The 18,388-nt window shown below is 47.1% G+C and overlaps 1 protein-coding gene across 4 annotated transcripts in view; it reads right to left on the bottom strand.

Annotated features, from left to right (window-relative positions):
• Positions 1-16,773, bottom strand: part of YPEL2 (yippee like 2) — a 30,032-nt gene extending 13,259 nt beyond the window's left edge. Inside the window, exons 1-4 of one of the 4 annotated variants that reach the window (XM_090122277.1) lie at positions 16,661-16,760; positions 11,193-11,346; positions 10,801-11,090; positions 6,322-6,634 (exon numbers count right to left, since the gene is read on the bottom strand). In XM_090122277.1, coding sequence (XP_089978403.1) covers positions 6,322-6,438 — 117 coding nt within the window. In that variant the 5' untranslated portion in view covers positions 6,439-6,634; positions 10,801-11,090; positions 11,193-11,346; positions 16,661-16,760. Of the gene's footprint in view, positions 1-6,321; positions 6,635-10,800; positions 11,091-11,192; positions 11,347-16,660 lie in introns of all 4 variants that reach the window. The other 3 variants (XM_090122278.1, XM_090122279.1, XM_031591537.2) reach the window with 3 other exon arrangements.
• Between the last annotated feature and the right edge of the window lie 1,615 nt (positions 16,774-18,388).

The following is an 18,388-nucleotide window of genomic DNA, read 5'->3' as shown; positions in this document are numbered from 1 at the left end:
TCATATTCTGACTTTTTCCAGCAAAGGGCACTTTTGTTTGTTTATTCTTCCTCCTCCTTTCAAACACAAGCTTTCCAGAGCTGCCAAGACCCACTCCTGTCCCCATGCTGCAGTTGAGGCCAGCAGACACCAGCCTGTCCCTAACAGCACCCTGCCTGCAGGAACTCTGCCCAGCCAGGGCTGTCTTCTGGGCAGCACACGGAGGGAAGAGGTGCCCATTTTATTTTAAGCTGCATGGAAACCTACTTCAAAGTTTACAGCAGTGAAACAGGAAGCAGAAAGTAAAACTAAACCAAGATCCACTCGTGAATTCTTACAGAACTGCCTTGCTGCTCATCACTTACAGCTTGAATTCTAGCAATACTTGCAGCGGGGAACAAAGCTCCAAATAATATCTAAAAGACAATTCATTAGGGAACAAAGGCAGAAAAGAAGGATGCAAAAGCCTCTGGACAGCTGCTAGAAACGTGTGCAAAATGGATAAACCTGGTGGATAAGGAGCTAACATCAGAATAAATGAACAGAAGCTTACTGTGCAGAGCTGAGCCAGTAAGACTAATGCAATTATGAAATGCATACACTGTGAAGACATTATTGCTGTATGCTGTTCAGTCTGAGGTTGGAACAATGAAACCGGCCCTGTTTCCATTTATAAAATGATGTTGAAATGTAGAAAAGAACCACAAGAATGATAAAGAACTGGAAAAAATAATATCTCATTGTGACAGAAAAAGTTGAATCTGTTTAGCCCATCAAAACAGTGATCAAGAGTGACCCGGGTTACTGTATACCAGCAGCTTTTATAGTGAGCAATAGTAGGCAGTATATATCTATTTTTTTTAAATAATGAAAGGAATGGTCAATGACTAGAAGCACAAGCCAGACAAGTCTAAATTTGATGTCTCCAACTTATAGTAAGGATGATTAACCACTAGAATAAGTGACCAAGGAGAGCAGTGAATTTTCTCCCTTGAAGTCTTCAAATCAAGACTAAATACTTTTTCAGGACGACATGCTGCAATCATGATGAAACCCACTGGCCTGTGCTAGATATGATAGTTCCTCCTGACCTTAAGAGTTCATTAGCACCAAGCTGGGAGCTGAAGTTCGTATTTGGGAAGAAACAAGACCTAATTTTAAAGGAAAAAGAAACACAGTGGGATGAAAAATGGCAAGAACTTCATCCCAAAAAGGAACATACACTTTTCCCCACAGTATTTAGCTTGTCCCCATATTAGAAATGCAGGATTTCTCCCTTGACTAGCTTTGGAATTCTTTTTCTATTAGACCTAAGTTTTGAAATACACACATCACCATTTTAGGGTTATTCTTCAGCTTGCATGCATGCTCTCCCTCCCCCCCAGCAAGTAACTTCATGTCTTCAAGGTGAACTGACAAACAAATGCTGACCTGGCAGCACTGCTGCATGAGAAGCGTGGCTCTAGGAACGTCACACACTGCCTTCCTCACATGCCCAGAGGGGAAAGACAAAAGGAAAGCCCAACAATTGCTGCTTGCCACAGAGCCTGCCACACACAACACCTCTGCAAGGTGCAGGGGAATGCTTTGAAGCAGCTAAATTCGTACATAACTTATTTGAAAGCCAGCACCAAAGTCTCACATCCTTTAAGATCCCACAGTTGTAACACAGAGCAAAGCTTTCAGTATGCCATAAAGATCACTGAGACTACTGTACCAACAAGCTCAGCAGCCTGCTCACCAAGCATGCACAATGAGCAGGGATGCATAATGATTGGGAGTGAGGTTTGCTTGAGAACCACACAACTCCTGCCTCAAAAGGCAAAGAGCTTGTAAGTGTACTCTACAGCTAACCATCCAACCCAGCTGAGAAAGTCAAGCACACACAAATGTTGTTTTTTTTCCTAAATTCTCTGTGCTGGCATTGCCACAGCCTTTTGTGTCGAAGGATTTTGCATTCATGTTCAGTATGGGTCCCAAGCAGACATCAAAGGAAAGCATTAAACTTCTTAGGCAAAGCCTTAGGCCAACTTCAGAAGATACACCACTGCATAATATTTAGCATTTGGATCACAGTAATGCATGGAAAAAGAAACTGCAAGACGCCCACAAGACATTCCCTACATACTTCCATAATCAGGGACATTTCTGCTGGATTACTGTTCACATGGCAAAAAAAAAAGTCAGCAACCAAGACACCAATGTGGCTTTATTTGGCCCTTCTGCTCATTCCCATTCTTCTCTACCAGATGCCAGATACATGTGAACTCCTACAGAAAAGACTGACAGTTTGAAAGGCACAGAGCAGGTAGAAACCAGCACTGCATCTGCTGGTCTGAAAAAAAGAGAGGAAGTGCTCCTTACACTGTTGAATGTCTATTGTGTTAGTTGTTCCCCAGCCACACTAAGAAGTGATGCAGAAGGCACACTTTTCAAGAGAAGCCCTTCCATCCCCTTCCCATAGGAGCTATGCCATCGCTGACTACAGAATGCTTTTTTCTTAAAGGTTCTAAAACCCATGGGATGTTGTGCCTGAGAAAGAGAAATGCAACAACAAGTACTTTTACTCATTTTTTTGGCAGCTGGAAATAAGAAACACTGAAATATGCTTTTAAACTACAGTTGCCTGGCACGATATTTGGCTTTTACAGTAAAGCCAAAGGGGATTAGGACATACTGTACTAATTCACAAGAGCAGACAGTACCTGCTCCAGAGCTTTATCTTCCAAGCAGACTGGAGAAAACAGCAGCATTTCAATGGTATGGTAGGGAAAAGAGGAACAAAGACATTCAGTGACTTATACAGCATCACACAGGAACTTTTTGCAGGCCTAGACTGTGTTCCCAGAGTCTCAGCCCACTCAGGCATTGGAAAAAGCAATGAAATAAGAGTATGCACTATGTTTGGCACTCATTCCTAAATCATCCATTGCTACGAGGGAACAAGAACCTCCACTCATGTTAATGCAAGGCACTGAAGGAATATCTAAATGAAAACTAGTTATTCACTCCACCCATCTATCTGATCACCTTCTATTTCCGAAGTCAGTAAAACCTTTCTTGGCCAGACGACCCAGCCCACAATTGGGATCTCATTACAAATCAGACACACTAAACCACTTTCTCCCTTTGGCTGCAGAAGATAAAAGGCCAAGTGCACAGGCAACATTTTAGTAACTGGCTTCACATAACAGTTTCAGATTTTCTTAAAAGCTTCAGCATCGATTATTTTCTTTAAATAGCAGTGGGTTATTGAGAAACCTTCCGTCCATTTTAATGCACAAGGTTTTCCTGAAGAAGGAAAGAAAGCAAAAAATCAGTCCTGCAAAGGCACTGTTGTTGAAGAGTTTCTGATATCCAGTCCTAGCAAAACGCTGAAGCCAAAGTTAACATTGGTGCTGAAGGACTAAGAGGAGAAACACAGAGATGAAGAGGAAATAAAGTATGGATTGACCCAGAACAATAGTGAGATTCAGCTCCAGCTAGAGCTTCAGCCAGCAGCATGAGCCAGTGCTGCCATTTGTATGTAGCCAAAGGAGCTAAAGGCTCACAGCACGCATAGCAGCACAACTCTCATGTGGTCTTTGTACAAGTTGGGGCAAAATGAATATAGGAATTAATTTATTTGAGCAAAAACACCGACACCCTGCTGTTACATAAAAGCCTGTTTTCCGGGGAGGGCTTCCAAAGATGGTGTCATTTGGGCTGCTCTGAATCAAGCGACAGTCAGGTTCAAGATGGGATACACTGCAGCCTGAGAAACACTGGTTTGAAATAATCTCCTGTTCCTTTTTCAGTCCTCACGGCGCTTGTTCCTTCAGTTTGTTAGATTTTCATATGGAAAATGAGCGTGGCAATTCCACCTCCTGGTTCTCAGATGCTAATATGAGTCTGTGATGAAAGCACTGCAGAAGGCCTCAGGGAGATGTTTAAATCCTAACTCAAACAGATAAAAAGATGACTATTTAAGTTTGCCTGGGAAAGTCTCTGCACATATTGGAAACCCCTTGAGGCAGGGACTGCCCTTCTGTTCTCAGTTTAATGGTCTGTTGTACAAATTATGATTGCACAATTATTTTTATAAAGTTTCCAATTACACTAAGAATGTATCTTACTGAGGTTTACAACTGTGAGAAATAAAACCTAAAACCCCAAAGCCTTTGGATTCAAGCTGCACGACCCACTAATATTCCATCAGCAATGCTCTCTCTCAACACTTCTACAAGGTTACACCCCAGTCCACAACGAGCAGACACAAGCATCCCAGCACAATGTAGCTAACACTGCCATAATTCAACACACAGCTTTGTTTCGTGTCTTCTCATCTTTTCTTCTGCATTGATATTTTAGCAGTCAGCATTCCTGGGCAGATCCTGTATGCCTTGATGGCTGTGAGCTCAAATTCCAAGCAGGGTGCAGTGGTATTGTCCTGCTGGAAGCTACTTACCTGTAAAGCTGGCTGCACTGCACACAGGAACATGAGGGGCACAGACGTGGAACAAGGAGGAGAAAAAAGTGTCAAAGATGAAACCAATGGGCACGCATTGCCAAGTGTTCTCCCTCACTCAGGCCCAGGCATATTGAAAAGAGCAAAGCACAAATTCTGACCTACAATGAGCACAAAGTAAAACCCATCTCCTTCTTCACCCAGCTCTCAGCCCAAAATCCAGCTTGCAACAACTCTCCCAGTGGAGGGACAGTGGAGTGACTACTTCATTTTACAAATATCAGAACTGAGCACAGGAGCAAGGGCCTGAAGGCACCCAGCTGGTCTGAGAGGCAGGATGTGCTTCATGCCCAGACCTGGGCACACACAGCTCTCTCTGCTGTTGACATTAACATTTCAAAACCTCTTTCTGTTGTGGAAATGTACAACCTCCTCCTCTTTAAAACCTGGAGGCTTTACAGCCCTCCTCTGCTGAGAACTGCTGCCCCTGAACAAGAAGAGCCCCCAGGAGGCCCAGAATGACTCAGATGTGATAGCCTTAGAGGAGGTTTGTCTACAGAAGCTGAAAAAAAAAAAAACCAACACAACTGTAACAGTCTGCAATCAGTGAAATTCATAGCAGAATGCTGAAATTCAACTGCTAGGCACAGAGATAAAACATCACAGAGGTGCAGATCAACCCAAAAAGGCAACATCAAGAGGAGGAGGAGGCAGCCTCCAATGGAAGATGATACATCTGAGCACCTAACATAAAGAATCTGAGAGGATCTTTCTAGCTGTACAACCAATGCCCTTGATGCAAGGTGACACATTCTTATCTTTTCTGTGCAAACAGGAAGGGGAAAGCATGATACCCTTTCCACCAGGCAGAGCACCTCTGTGCCTTGTGATCCTGCCCTCTCTTAAGGCTGCTCCAGAAGCTAAACTCGTTTAAGCTGCACACATACACACAGCTCGAGTGCAATTTCCTCTCATCTCAGCTAATAAATCTTACAGTGTGTCTGCTTTTTTCTGAACGCATACTTTATGAGCTGAATAAACTTTATGGAAGAGTTGATCGCCAAGGCAGCCAAAAGCTGGAAATCTGATGCTTGACCACAGCCAGGCACAGCAGGCTCCAAGAAAGTTTAGCAGCAGCTTTTGCACCTCAGCCTTTCTAACTGGCCTGCTCCCCCTGCAAAGACCCCTAACTTACTGTCTCTGAATGCTTTTTATTCAGCTTATCCTCAAGATTCTTTCCTTTGTGATTGAGAGATCGTAAGAGAGAACAGCATCTTTCCAACCTTACCAGTACGGAGCACAGCCCAGCATCCATCCCTCACATTTTCTCTACAGTTTTTTTAGTTTAGAGGCTGTCAAAATAATGTGCGTTTGAACAACAACTCAACAGTCTTAGTAAAGACATCTAACATTTCAGTAGAAGCATCAGCAAATCTTCCCTCAAGTAAGGGCTTTAGGGAAGTTGCTTGGAACAGATCAATATTTAACAGAGACAACACTCCCAGGCACTTCTACAGCTCTTGATCACGCAAAAACCCTTTGGCAATGCTGACAAGCATGTACACAAACAAGTACTGGGAAGGCAACTTGCAGTCCCAGCCATCAGTTAATGCAGTTTTACAGCTGGAAACGAGAGGGAGAAGCCAATATCACGGGAAGAAACAGACCCCCCAGGAAGCACTCTAAGGGCCCCCAGTTTGGAAACCCATCTCCTGCAGCTATTTTCCAAGCGATTTAAAGAAAAACAACAGCTCACATACAGATCCTATAGTCTAAGAGCCCATTTTCTGAGCAGAAACTGTAGTGCAGTTGAAGGCCAGGCCTTCACCTGTACAGAAACTGATCAGCAGCACGAGCAAACGCACCGCACCCGCAGGGTGAGGTCAAGTACGTACCTTGGAAATGAGTTCATCATGGTTAGCAAGATGAGCCCTGCAGTGAATGCAGCTGTAGGTCCTGTGGCACGAAGGCAGATATGCCTGGAAAGTCTTGGACCTTGTCATCTTCACCATTGGAGCCACCGAGCGCTGCGTGAACTCCGGGGTAGCCCAGGAGGCACTGCCGCAGGATGGGTCACACGGGAAACACCGGAAGACACAGGTAAAGGCCGTGGTTTGGCAGGGGTTGGGTGTGGGGCAGGCTCCACACGCTGGTGACAGCTTCAGAGGAAGAGATTCAGGTCTAAGGAACGGAGGGTTTCACAAAGACCTGTGTTTAAAACAGAGCAGAGATGGAACGCTCAGCACAGGTGTCGCAACGTGAGCTACGGTGGTCTCCTTGCCAAGAGTCTGATGGCAAGCAGAGAGGAGTAAGCAGCCAGGGAGAGGTGTGCTGTCTGCAGGTCAGACTGACACGCATCCATGCCTGCTGGCTGCCTGCCCTCACATCTTCCCACCGCTATCTACCATCTTCCTATCACTCAAGCGCTCACAATCTCTATTCATTCTTCCAACACTTAATGGATTTGGAAAGAACTACAGGCATACAAAGATGCTAAAAAGCTCATTTTCATCAAGTCTCGTCTCCCAGACACCTCAGGGAACAGCACACACCCAGGCCCAGCGCTGCAGAAGCCCAGGGAGCAGCCAGACTCCAGCAGTTCATGAGAAAGCCAGGCCTGATGCTGTGCAATGCAGCACGCTGGGCTGCAGGAAGGCTGGGAGCTGAGCTTGGGCTTCCTCTGCCACCAGCAAGTGCACGACTCACCAGACCAGTTCTGCCCTCCCATCTGCTCCAGCTTCCACACGGGAAATGGAGGATTACTTCACCGTGCTCATCTTTGTAATTTGCTGTGAGCTCTGAAGGCAGAACTGCTCCACCAACTGCACTCTGGTGTTTTTTTTTCCCCCCTCAGAATATCTGACAGCAGTCAAAGTGAGGAGCAGCATCCAAGATTACCCCTGGTAACAGGGGACACAGCTACAAATCCTATTCAGGATGCAAATACCCATTTACTATCCAACATTATCTGATACAACCTGCTAGGCAGCTCAAGCCTGGGTCATTTTGCTGGCAGAAATCAGTTTTTCAGATTCTGCACGCACAAACCTTACCAGGTAACAAATGAAAGCAGCAGCAGAAGTGAAGCAGCTCCCCTCCCTGCCTGGTACGTGGTGTGCATGCATGCTCCAGAAATTAACCATGGGCTCTGACTGCTCCTCCCGTGAGGATTTTCCCTTCCATACAATAAGTGATTGTGTTCACTTCCTGAGTCTGCACTTTGTGTATCAAATACTGCAACAATCCCCTCTCTTAAAATAAAAGAAAAACAAGAAAAAAACATCACCCAAACCTGACCTGCAATGGAAATTTCTGAAGGGAACGAAACAGAAAAGCAGAAAAGCTTAAAGCTGGTCTCTAAGCCAGTGTGTCCAACTGCCCTGAAGTGTATCTGATTATCTTCCAGGTTACAGCAAAGCCAGCTGAGGTCCCTTCTGTGACAGAAGAGCTCCCTGGAGCCTGCATGCTGAGCTGGCTGTGCTGCAGCTCACCAGGATGGGCAGCCACAGGCACAGCCCCAGCAAAGCACCAAGCTCAGGGTTCACAGCACAGTGCTGCTGGACTCATTCTAAGCAAATGCATCTCTCCATTTGCTGAAGGGGAAACTGTTCCATCAGAGTGTGATGGAAACCAAAATGTTTATTAAGGAACTGAAGGCAGGACCCAAGAGAATTGCAGCAGGAGGTGGTCCTGCAGGACTCCTGCCCACAGCCCACTTACTGAACAGCACTTCAGACTGAAAGAGCAGTAAGAATCAGGCTGTGAATCCATTACTGCTGCCTGCTGGAATGCGTGAGCACTGTCAGATACATATACAAAAAACAAAACCCACCCCAAAACTCATCACCTTGGTACCAAAGCATCATTTATGGAAAGCTCAGTCTCTTAATACTTCTGTTCCTACATCTTCCTGTTATTGCTGAAAAGGAATATTCAAGGCACCCAAGATGCATTAGTGCTTCTAAAGGCATTCCCCTCCAGACCTACTGCAGGCTGGGCAGCCCTGCAGAGCCTGCCTTGTGTGCACAGCTTCCCAGCACAGTACTGCAAGCAGTACACTGGTGAGCTGCCACAGACATACATACACACATGGGCACCATTTAGCACAGCCCAATGCTCACCACAATATGGTCAACAGGAGGTAGGCACTGGTAAGCCTACCTGATACTTGGTCTGTTGGTTTAGGTTCTCCCCTCTCCCTCCCCCCCAAAAAATATATATTTTTTTTCCTGCTTTTCAGAAGGCAGTTCCTCCTCTACTCAAATGGGAAAAAGATTCTTACTCATCCTGAAAACTGCTGATAAAGCCCATCTATCACCATCATAATAGTCAGCACTTACATGGCACTTTTCATCCTTAAAGCTCTTTGCAAACACTAACTAATCAGATTAACCTTTTGCAATTAAAGTTACAGCCAGAGCTCTGGAAGGCCCATCCTGACACAGAAGGGCTCACTCCCCAGCTTGTCAGAAACAAAACCTGCTCCTGTTGAGGCAGAAAGGTTCTGTCGGGGGTAGAATTGACCAACCTGTGCCCTGTTTGGTGCACAGCTGCATCTCTGGACCTCAGCAGATCAGAATGAAGACCAAACACAACCGGATTCCAAGGCAAAGCTGTGTCAGAAAGCAACACCTTACAGCAGACAGACCAGCTGAGGAACAAGCAAGATTTCATCTGACTTCTGCATAAGCAAACAGACTGTTAAAACCCATGTCTACACTGACCTCATCAAATGGTGTGATGATCTCTCTTTCCTCCCTTGAGCAGCTAAACACAGCAGCCAGCAGCTCTATACTTTCCTCCCAGGCTGCTGTGCCAAACTTTTCTTTTCCCATCAGCTGCCCACCACTACAACAACTCAGCACTGCAGCACTACAGGCACCTTACAAACCAAATGGAGACACAAACAATGCCCAGCCAGAATAACATAAGATGAATGCCTTATTTGTTGTTTGCTGATCTAAGCATCAGTGCTCTGGAACAATGAGTAGAACAGGAAGAACTACAGCTACATGGTATCACAGAGAAACCAACAGTGCACACACACACACAACCTGCTGCACCTTTCTGCACAAATATTTCATGAGAATTCATTCATTTGACCTCGTAACACATTTAATGTCAGCAAAAACATGTGGCCTTTCAGGAGACAAACTGAATTGAGAAGGTATCCAGGCACAGATTGAGACGTCCTGTGATTCTTGTTCTCAGTACTGTGCTGAGAAGGCAAAACAAATGGATCACTTCACTAAAGGCAGGAGAGAACAGATATGGGAGGTAAGGCCTTGATGGGAAACATGGCTGAGATGCTAAGTAAGGAACCACTTTAAAAAGAAAAACAAAAACAACTAAACTTGAGAAGAACTCCATACATCATATAAGGATTATCTTTAAAAAAACAAAGCTTTGATGACTTTAATTATTGTGCCCAATGCCATTAGAGAGATGAGAATCTGTATTCCACATAATCCAGTATTTCTCTTTTATAATTCAAGAAAAATTCCATTTTTGAATGTATGCAATCAAGTCATTGGAACAGAAATTTGTATGTACTAATTAACCTGCAAGAAGTCAGAAAACTGGTTGAGACAAAAGGAATGAATTCTAGGGAAAAGCTTATCTGCATCATCTACTGTGGCAAACAGAACCACTGGAGAGCGCTGTGCATGTCACAGCTGCCCTGCCTAGTCCTGCAAAGTCAGATATCACCTCAAGAAGAAAAAAACCCATGACATTTTGCTATTCAGACAGCTTTCAGCTCAGCACTCACCCTTCATCTGCCTAACAGCCACTTTTCACATTAAGCTGTTCAGTAATTCAGGAAACACAAAAAAGGAGAAAGGCGAAGTCTGTGCCAAATGCTGGCTACGTGAGGTTACTGTTGGTACAAGCCCATATGCCACAGCAGCAGAGAACAAAGGCTATTATACAGCCTCGTTTTGCATGAAACCCATGTGCAATGCAGCCCAGAGGCAAGTGTTCCTGCTCACTCTGAAAGGACAAACAGCAGGTCTGTTGGGTTTGAGGGTTTGTATTACAGATTATTTGCTTTTTAAGACTTTAGCTGGTAGAATGCTTAGCAGAACACAGCAAATGCCACAGAAAGCTGCCTGGAGCAGTTCTGAAAAAGCCCATCTGTCTGGAAACCCAACCTTCCTTCTTTGGTGTCTCTTCTCATTAACATAGGAAGAACTAGAGATGTACTTATGCTGAGTGTAATTAGAGCACAGGGGGAATCAGACTGGGGAGTTCTTTGTTTCCACAAGGTCACCAACCTTAGCAGCCAACACTGCTCCAGGTTCTTAGCATGGTTTTAATAAAAGGCTTGAGGCAAGCACATGTACTTATCAGTGCTTTCTTCATGTGGAAACTACCTGAACAATGCTTAATGCACTGCATCTTGAGAGAGGCTGGTCTCTAACACAACACAGTAAGAGGGAAGGCTGGGTTCTCCCATTCCTGCAGGATCAACGTCAGAAGAGCAGATGCTGAAGCTCCAGAGAGCTGGCAGAGCTGGGAGCCTTTGCACTCAGATGATGCAGTTCTGCAGTGAGGATCCTGGGGCGGTCTGGGAGATTCACACCACAGCATAGGTCAGCAACAGCTTTGGAAAGTTGAAGCCAGATCTGAAGATAGCAAGGGATCATATATGTAGTCAAAGGCCCTGAAAAAAAGGGTGATCATCTTGAAATTAAACATGGAACACGATGGAAAAAACAATAAAAGACACTTAAGTAAAATATGGGGGTAAGTAACACTCCCCTACTTCTTCAGTATCTGAAATGCACCAAGTTCAAACTCTTGGTAAGAAGTACCAGCAGTACTGCCAGGGTCAACAGAAGTCATTACTGATACATGAACTGTAAGTGTCCTCTCCTAATGCCTGTGTTCCTCCAGCTCATCCTCCAACCTCTGCAAGCCTACGGAGAAAGGAAAGCAACAGTGAAGCAACAGACTACATTTACCTTTACTTTGTTCAGATTCGTGCACAGAATTGCACTACAGAAACAGGACAGAGAAGGCTTCTCTCTTAGATCACCTTCAAAATAAAATAAACTTCATTCGTGTTATCCCTCTGGGCACATCCCCATGAAACACTCATCTCTGAGGGCCCTGGCTCCCTCATCCACAGCCTGGAGACAGTCCTCACCTCAGGAAGCACTCTGTGACGCTGAGAAAAAGCATCTGCAGAGGTGGATGGAAATACACCACACTGACACCAAAAATACTGCAGACAACCGGCACGTAACCACTAGAGGGCATCCAGAAGAGATACAGAAAGCAGCAGTCAGATGCTACCTTGCCATCATGGATCAGGGACGGGCACACAAACCATGCTGCAACTGCCATGTTCCACACAGCTCGTCAGGAAAAGCATCAGTTACAGCTCTGCTATCCACGCTAAAAACAACACCACAGTTGTACCAATCAAAGGAGCAAACAGAAAATCTTCACGTCTCACTTAGGTTAATTCCCCCTCCCCAGCCCCCCCACCACCACAAAGTCTGTCTGGCTTTGTTACTGTACAAACTAATGCTCTTCGTCCACCAACGAAAGTAATTTATGGGAAAAGAAAATAGATTTTTAAATTGCTCTTTAAATAGTTGATTTACCTTTTGCTAGTTTGGAGATTCAATCAAATTAAACAGGAAAAAAAAAAAGGTTTAAAAGCAGCCAACATCCACATCAGTGCATTTTCAGGAGCTCAAGTGCAATGCTGTCACTACAAGCAGTTCCAGAGGATGGCTGCATTCTCAGCAGAAGCTTTCTTGCATTAAGCTACAGCTCACAACTGACTGGAAACAAAAGGAACAGGTTAAAGTATCTCAGCAAGACACTGTAAAGATGTGGCTGCAGACTAGCAGGAGAACTTGCTGGATTTATTTACAGTGCTGGGGCTGAACTCAGCCCATTCAGGCCCACCAAGCATCAGAATTGCTAACTCATCTCTCCCTGCACAAGAGGACAATGCACCCTGTTCAAAACAACCCAATCCAATACACTATGGGCATCCTAACGAAAAGCAAGGGAGAAAAATAAATCTGGGGAAAAAAAAAATCCAGAAAAATGCTTCTCTCTACAATTTCATCAGTTCGAAAAGATGCAGGACAGCCAGGACAGACATCATCTTACAGGGATGCCTTCAAAATTAGCTACCGTTTGTGGGCCTGCCTCTGAAACGCCATGCACACAGACTGCAAGGCTCAGCCTCTGCCAGGAGAATGACTGACACTTCTGCCTGAATTCTCATCCCACTTGCCTGCGAGTTGCCTGGCAGCAGCATCTTTGCAATGCAGAAGAGCCTGCGCTGCTGAGGACAGGCAGCACTGCAGGCATCAGAGCTGCGCGCTGCCCACCTGCGCCTGGCAGGTACCAGTCATGGCTGAGCTCCACCATCAGTCACAACAGATGCCAGCATCACTTTGCCAAGCTGGAGGAGGACACATAGATGCAGAAAAGCAGCACGGCAGCCTGGACAGATTTGGAACAAGCCAGCATTTCTGCTCCTACCAGCAAATCCCACTTGTGCCACAAATAAATAAAAACTGCACACTGAACTCATTTAAAATACAAACGACTCCATTTCCTCCTTTACATTTCAAGAAAAGTCATGCCAGCATCCCACCCTGAGGGATGGAATCCTTCCTCCAAACTGGCCAGGTATATCCAATGCAGCAGGGCAAGGGAGCAGTCATGGCTCATGCACACAGCAAGATGCAGCTCTCAATCCACAGCCATCTTCCTGCTATGTGTTCAACACTGTGGCAGCACGTGGAGGATATTATGTTCTGCTAAAGTTATGCATACATAGCATCCTACAAAACAGAGGGCTCCATCACTTTGGTCTGCACTGCCCAGAAGCATGTGCTATGGGAGAGTCAATGACTTTACTTTTTACCAGACCTCCTTTTCTAACTAATACAAAGGATAACAACCCAAATTCTGACCAACCTCCTTCTTTCTTCAATGCAACAGCTGCCACATTAATGAGGTACATATTTTCCATGGCAGTTCAGTCATCACTCTTCTAGCTCACATTTCCACTGACAGCACAAAGTACCTATGCCAAGGGAGAAAACACAGGTGAAGATTTACAGCTCCACTCCTCACACACAACAGACACCTTATAACCGAACTGAGTTTAAATGGTCAAGTCAGCTGTTACCAGTTTGTGGTTTAGTTCTTCCTGGATATCCCTCACCAGCCTGCACAGTGCTGCCAAGGTATGTGAGCTGACTCGCCTCTCACAGTTCCATGCCTACAGACAAATGCTTCTGCCGGGAGTTCCTGGGATTCTCATTAATTTTTTTTTTTTCATAGTTAATTATTAACTCTTTTTTTGTGAGGCTGGACAATCTGTTTTTTTAATACCACGTTGTTTGAGCCATCCTCTACTAACATTTCATTGGTGAAATTTAACTCTTGCAGAGTTCTGAGGCTGAGCTGTGCAATCCCTAGGTCACACCACACTACATTTTTCTCCTCATAATGAAGTCGCTGCCAACGTGAAACAGGAGAAGCAAGAGTGCAGTTCTGACACCGCTCTGCCTTCCCCCTCAGAGGATCAAAGCCTCCTCTGAAGGGCAAACTCAAAGCATCCTCAACTTTTCCAACTTTTAATAGCCTTAGCAAGACCTGGGGAGATCAGTTCTGCACAAGGGCAACCACAGTCAGGTGAAAAGTTATATATATATTTTTGTGAGTCAGCAGGACATCCCACCTTCTAATGTGCTGTAACAGTGCTGGAACAGGCGTGGAGAAGCCACATCCAGGCAGACATGCAGGCAGGCCCAAGGACAGGAAGGCATCATGCACTGGTTGCATTCCCACCACTGCCAGTGATTCACATCGCCTGACACTGCCATTCATTAAAGCAAGAGTGAAGTGGGGATAATAGCTATTTACTAAAAACAGAGGAGCGTGATTAGCTTTAATTAGCACTGTCAAGTGACTTGAGATTGTCGGGTACAAGATGTGGGAGAGCTAAGTCTTATTAATTACGTTACTTCCTGCAGCCTTAAGTGGCTCGGCCAGTCCAGCCACGCTTCCGATGCGCCGTCCTGCCCTGCTGAAGGTGCTCAGACAGCTCTGGCACAACCAGAACAGGGGAGCAATCAGCTCACACGCTGTAGGGCCGTTGCCTGGACAGCATTTTCTCCTCCCACCAGAGGCCAGACTACAGGAAGGCTTTGTTTCTGTAAGAAGAGGTCCATGTGCTCAGCTGGCATCACACCACCAGCACATGTACTGATTTTCCAGATAAAGATGTGTTCTAAGGAAATGAAAAGTCCTTGAGTGTGAACAGTCAGATCTCTTCTGTGGACTTAGCTTCAGGAAAAGAAAACCCATCCTTTGCCTTTTGTTACTGTCATTAGATCTAGAAGACAAGACCTCAGAATTAACAAGCGCAGAAAAAAGGGAACAAACTGAAGGACTGGCTTACAGAATAGAAAGGAAGTTGTATGTTTTGCAGTGGTTTCAAAGTGATAAATCCACTCTGCTTTGCAATTCTGCCTTGCACCTCACTGATTAGCTTCAAAGCAGCTAAGAGAAACAACTCTCAATTTTTCCACTCAAAGCTCCACTTTGTGATCACTCATGAATTCCACTTTTCTGGCACTTCACAGCTGACCTCTAATGAAGACTCACTTTAATTTCAAGCTAACAAAGCTTTGCCAGCTCAGCTCATGACCAGAGCACAATGAAGGCCTGTGTTTTATTGACTTTTCTTCAAGAGCCTTCTAACACATGGCAAAAGGTAAGATCATGATGCAAGAACAACAAATACATGTTTTTCACTCCTCCTCAAGCCTCGTAACACTTGTATAGCACCACACTACATCAAGGAGCTCCCACTTTCTAAAAAGCTACACCAGAGTGACCAGTTCCTTAATTAAATCCTCTCTCAGCAGCAGGTATTCATCCATGAGCCTTTGAGGGAATGTGGAATTACAGGTAGCAACGCTGCCTTCTGCAGAGCAGCCCTGACTCAATGCCCACACCAAGCAGCAAGGAAATCACTTAGTCAAGATCTGTGATCCAGAGAACACAAGGGAGATCAGTGACCAGTTTTTGCCAACTGTTCCAACATTGGCACCATGAAAGAGAACCACAGAATCACAGAATTGCCAGGGTTGGAAGGGACCTCAAGGATCATGAATCTCCAACCCCCCTGCCACATGCAGGGCCACCAACCATCCCACCTAATGCTAGACCAGACTGCCCAGGGCCCCATCCAATCATAATATAAAAAAAAGAAGTGCTGGACATCATCACTATTCCCAACGTTACTTTCAAAGCACCAAGGGTTCACTTTTAAGAAAGAACATCCTTTTAATTCCCCATTCAAGCACTGCCATTACACACAAGCAGCATTCAAAGGAAACCAGAGGCGTGGATCCCACCGTCACGAAGTCTTAAACAAAATAAACAGGGCTGCTCTGCAAACACGAAGTCACCCAACGCATCCGATCCGGGCAGAATCCTCTCAACGCACCGTAAGCACAGCTCTCAGCATCTGCTCCTTTCCAACCTCCTAACTCAGCAAAGGCCTCTCTGTGCTACCCAGAGCTTTAAGTAACTGTAAACGCATTAGCAGAAAATCCTTATTGGGAGCACAGCCCTGGGAAGCACCGCGTGAGCCCAGCACGGCTCACAGCTTTCCTCACGCAGAGGCGGCAGAGCAGCGGATTCAGCCGTAGGGGCAGAGGCCAAAACTCCTTTTTTTTTTTCCCTACATCGCTACGACTGTGTTTCAAACTGAAAAGAAACAAAACGATTATAAACAAAACACGGATTCTTCGGGATTCCCAAATCCAACACGCCGCAACCTTCAGCTCCAGCCCCGCGGCTCCTTTTGCCATCCCCGACCTCCCAGCTGCTTCTGGACCGAACCCCAAACTTTCCATCGGAAGGCAGCAGACAAAGGAGCGGCCCTTCGCCCCCCCAACCCCCATCACAGCGAAGCGGGGCCGGATCCCCTCCGAGCCCCCACAGCTCAGCACGGCGGGCCTCACCCCAGCCCCGCAGCTCAGCGCTGCGCTTCCCCGCCCGACATCCCCGCTCCCCTCCATCACCTCCCCCCCCCCCCTCCAGGCCCTCAGCGGGACGCGCGGCGCTGAAGCAGCGACGCCGGGCGGAACGGCGGCCCACGCCGCGATGAAGGGATGGGAGGAAGCGGCTGATGGCGCAGCTCGAGTCCCGCCGATCTCACCCGGCCCACCCGGCACTCACTCGCCGCTGCGCGGCCGCCTCGAAACGCGTCCCCAGCGCAGACGGAGCGCGGCCGCAGACGCGCACCAAGCAGCCCCGCAGCGCCCTCCCACCGGCGTCCTCCCCTTATAAGAACGCCCGCCCTCCCCGTCGGCCGCGAGTGACACCACCGCCGACCAATCGCCGCCCGCTGGCACATAGCAACAACCCGCCGATTGGTTAGATACGGCCGCAGCCCATTTTTTTCACACCAATCGGAGAGCGGGGCAGAGGGGCGCTCCCGCCCCCCCTCCCCTCAGTCTCGGACACACACACAGACAGACGCACGCAGCGCCCCCCCCCTCCCCGCCCCGCCGCCGTCGGGCTCGCGCAGGCAGCAGCTGGGCGGCGGCAGCCAATGGGAGCGGCGCTGGCGGTGCCGGCGTGCAGCGCGGAGGGGGAATAACAAACAGCGCCGCTTCCTCTTAAAGGCGCAGGCACACGGGCTCCTCCCAGCAGCCCTGAGGCCTTTTGATACCGAACGTGATAAACCTCTAAAGGCCAGTTATTCAACAGACGTGACGCTGCCCCCTCTGAAAAGACGTGTCTTTAATTAATGGTGCTATCTGATGCACCACGGCAGCGCTGAGATGGGGGAAAGCACCAAATCCCTCCTGTTAACCCGAGACTTTTAGCGCTGCACAGTACTTAAATCGGTCGCCGTGAGATCTGTTAACATCCCTGTCAGCGCTCGCAAATTCTGTTTGCAGCTGACGCCGCCGGCCTCGTGAATCGAGATGCCTCACTCGAGCACGGCTCATCCTCTTCAGTTATACAACGAAGGCACCGCAAACCTTTTCAGGCAGCTCAAAGCAACGCCTTCAGGTACGGCAGATCAAAGAAGGACGCTTTCAGCTGGCAGCAGCGAAAGGTTTTTCCCCACTCGCAGCACCAACGCACACACAGCGCTGCTCTCGCTACGCCGCACCCTCCGCAACCAGCGCGGAGCCGCCAGCAGCTGCCCGGTCCCTGTGGGCTCCCGCGGGGCTGCAGCGCCCCCTGGCGGTCTCCAGCGGTACGACAGGGGCGGGTGGGAGCGCAGGGACACGAAGGGCAGCCCGGAGCCGCCGGGGAAGCCGCCTCCCATCCGCCTGCCCAAATTCTTCCCAAGTTACTAAACGCTGTTGCTTACAAAAAAAGCCTGTTTCACCTCTTAGCTAATACAGAGCCTCGAGGCTCTGCAGTTACGCTTGACCTTAATACCCAGCACTAAATGTAAATCAATGGCAACCCGGCAGCAAAGCTCGCAGCTCGGAGGAGCAGAGGAAATATTCATCAGCTTATCACGAGGAAAAGCGCTTTGGCGTCAGTGCTGTGCTTGTAGCAGACCATCAGCCCAGGACACACAGCCTGCACGGAGGTTTGCTCTCACGATGCGATCCAGCAGCACCAACCACATTCAGAACACAGCTGGTTGTTTGCCACCAGCAGCTCTCTCTCACCCGTCAGAGGCTTTTAATACCCCATAATATGCTGATCACATTTCTTTTTTTTTCCATTTATGATCAAGTTTATCCTCTACCGCTTCTGTCTTCAAATGAACCGGAGATAAATCAAGTGGGATCTGATGGCAGAGGTTTGTTACTGAAGGCTCTGCACACAGAAGCCAGGTTTACCTCCTTTGCAGGTTTTCTTTAGCCACACGTAGTGGCAGATGCTATGGTTACTATGGGAAAACCAATATAAGTGCCAAAAGTTTCCAAACAGTTC

The sequence above is a fragment of the Phasianus colchicus genome, chromosome 21 (assembly GCF_987193195.1).
Source record: "Phasianus colchicus chromosome 21, bPhaCol1.hap1.1, whole genome shotgun sequence".
NCBI classification, from domain to species: domain Eukaryota; kingdom Metazoa; phylum Chordata; class Aves; order Galliformes; family Phasianidae; genus Phasianus; species Phasianus colchicus.
This window is presented reverse-complemented; position numbering and strand designations above follow the sequence as displayed.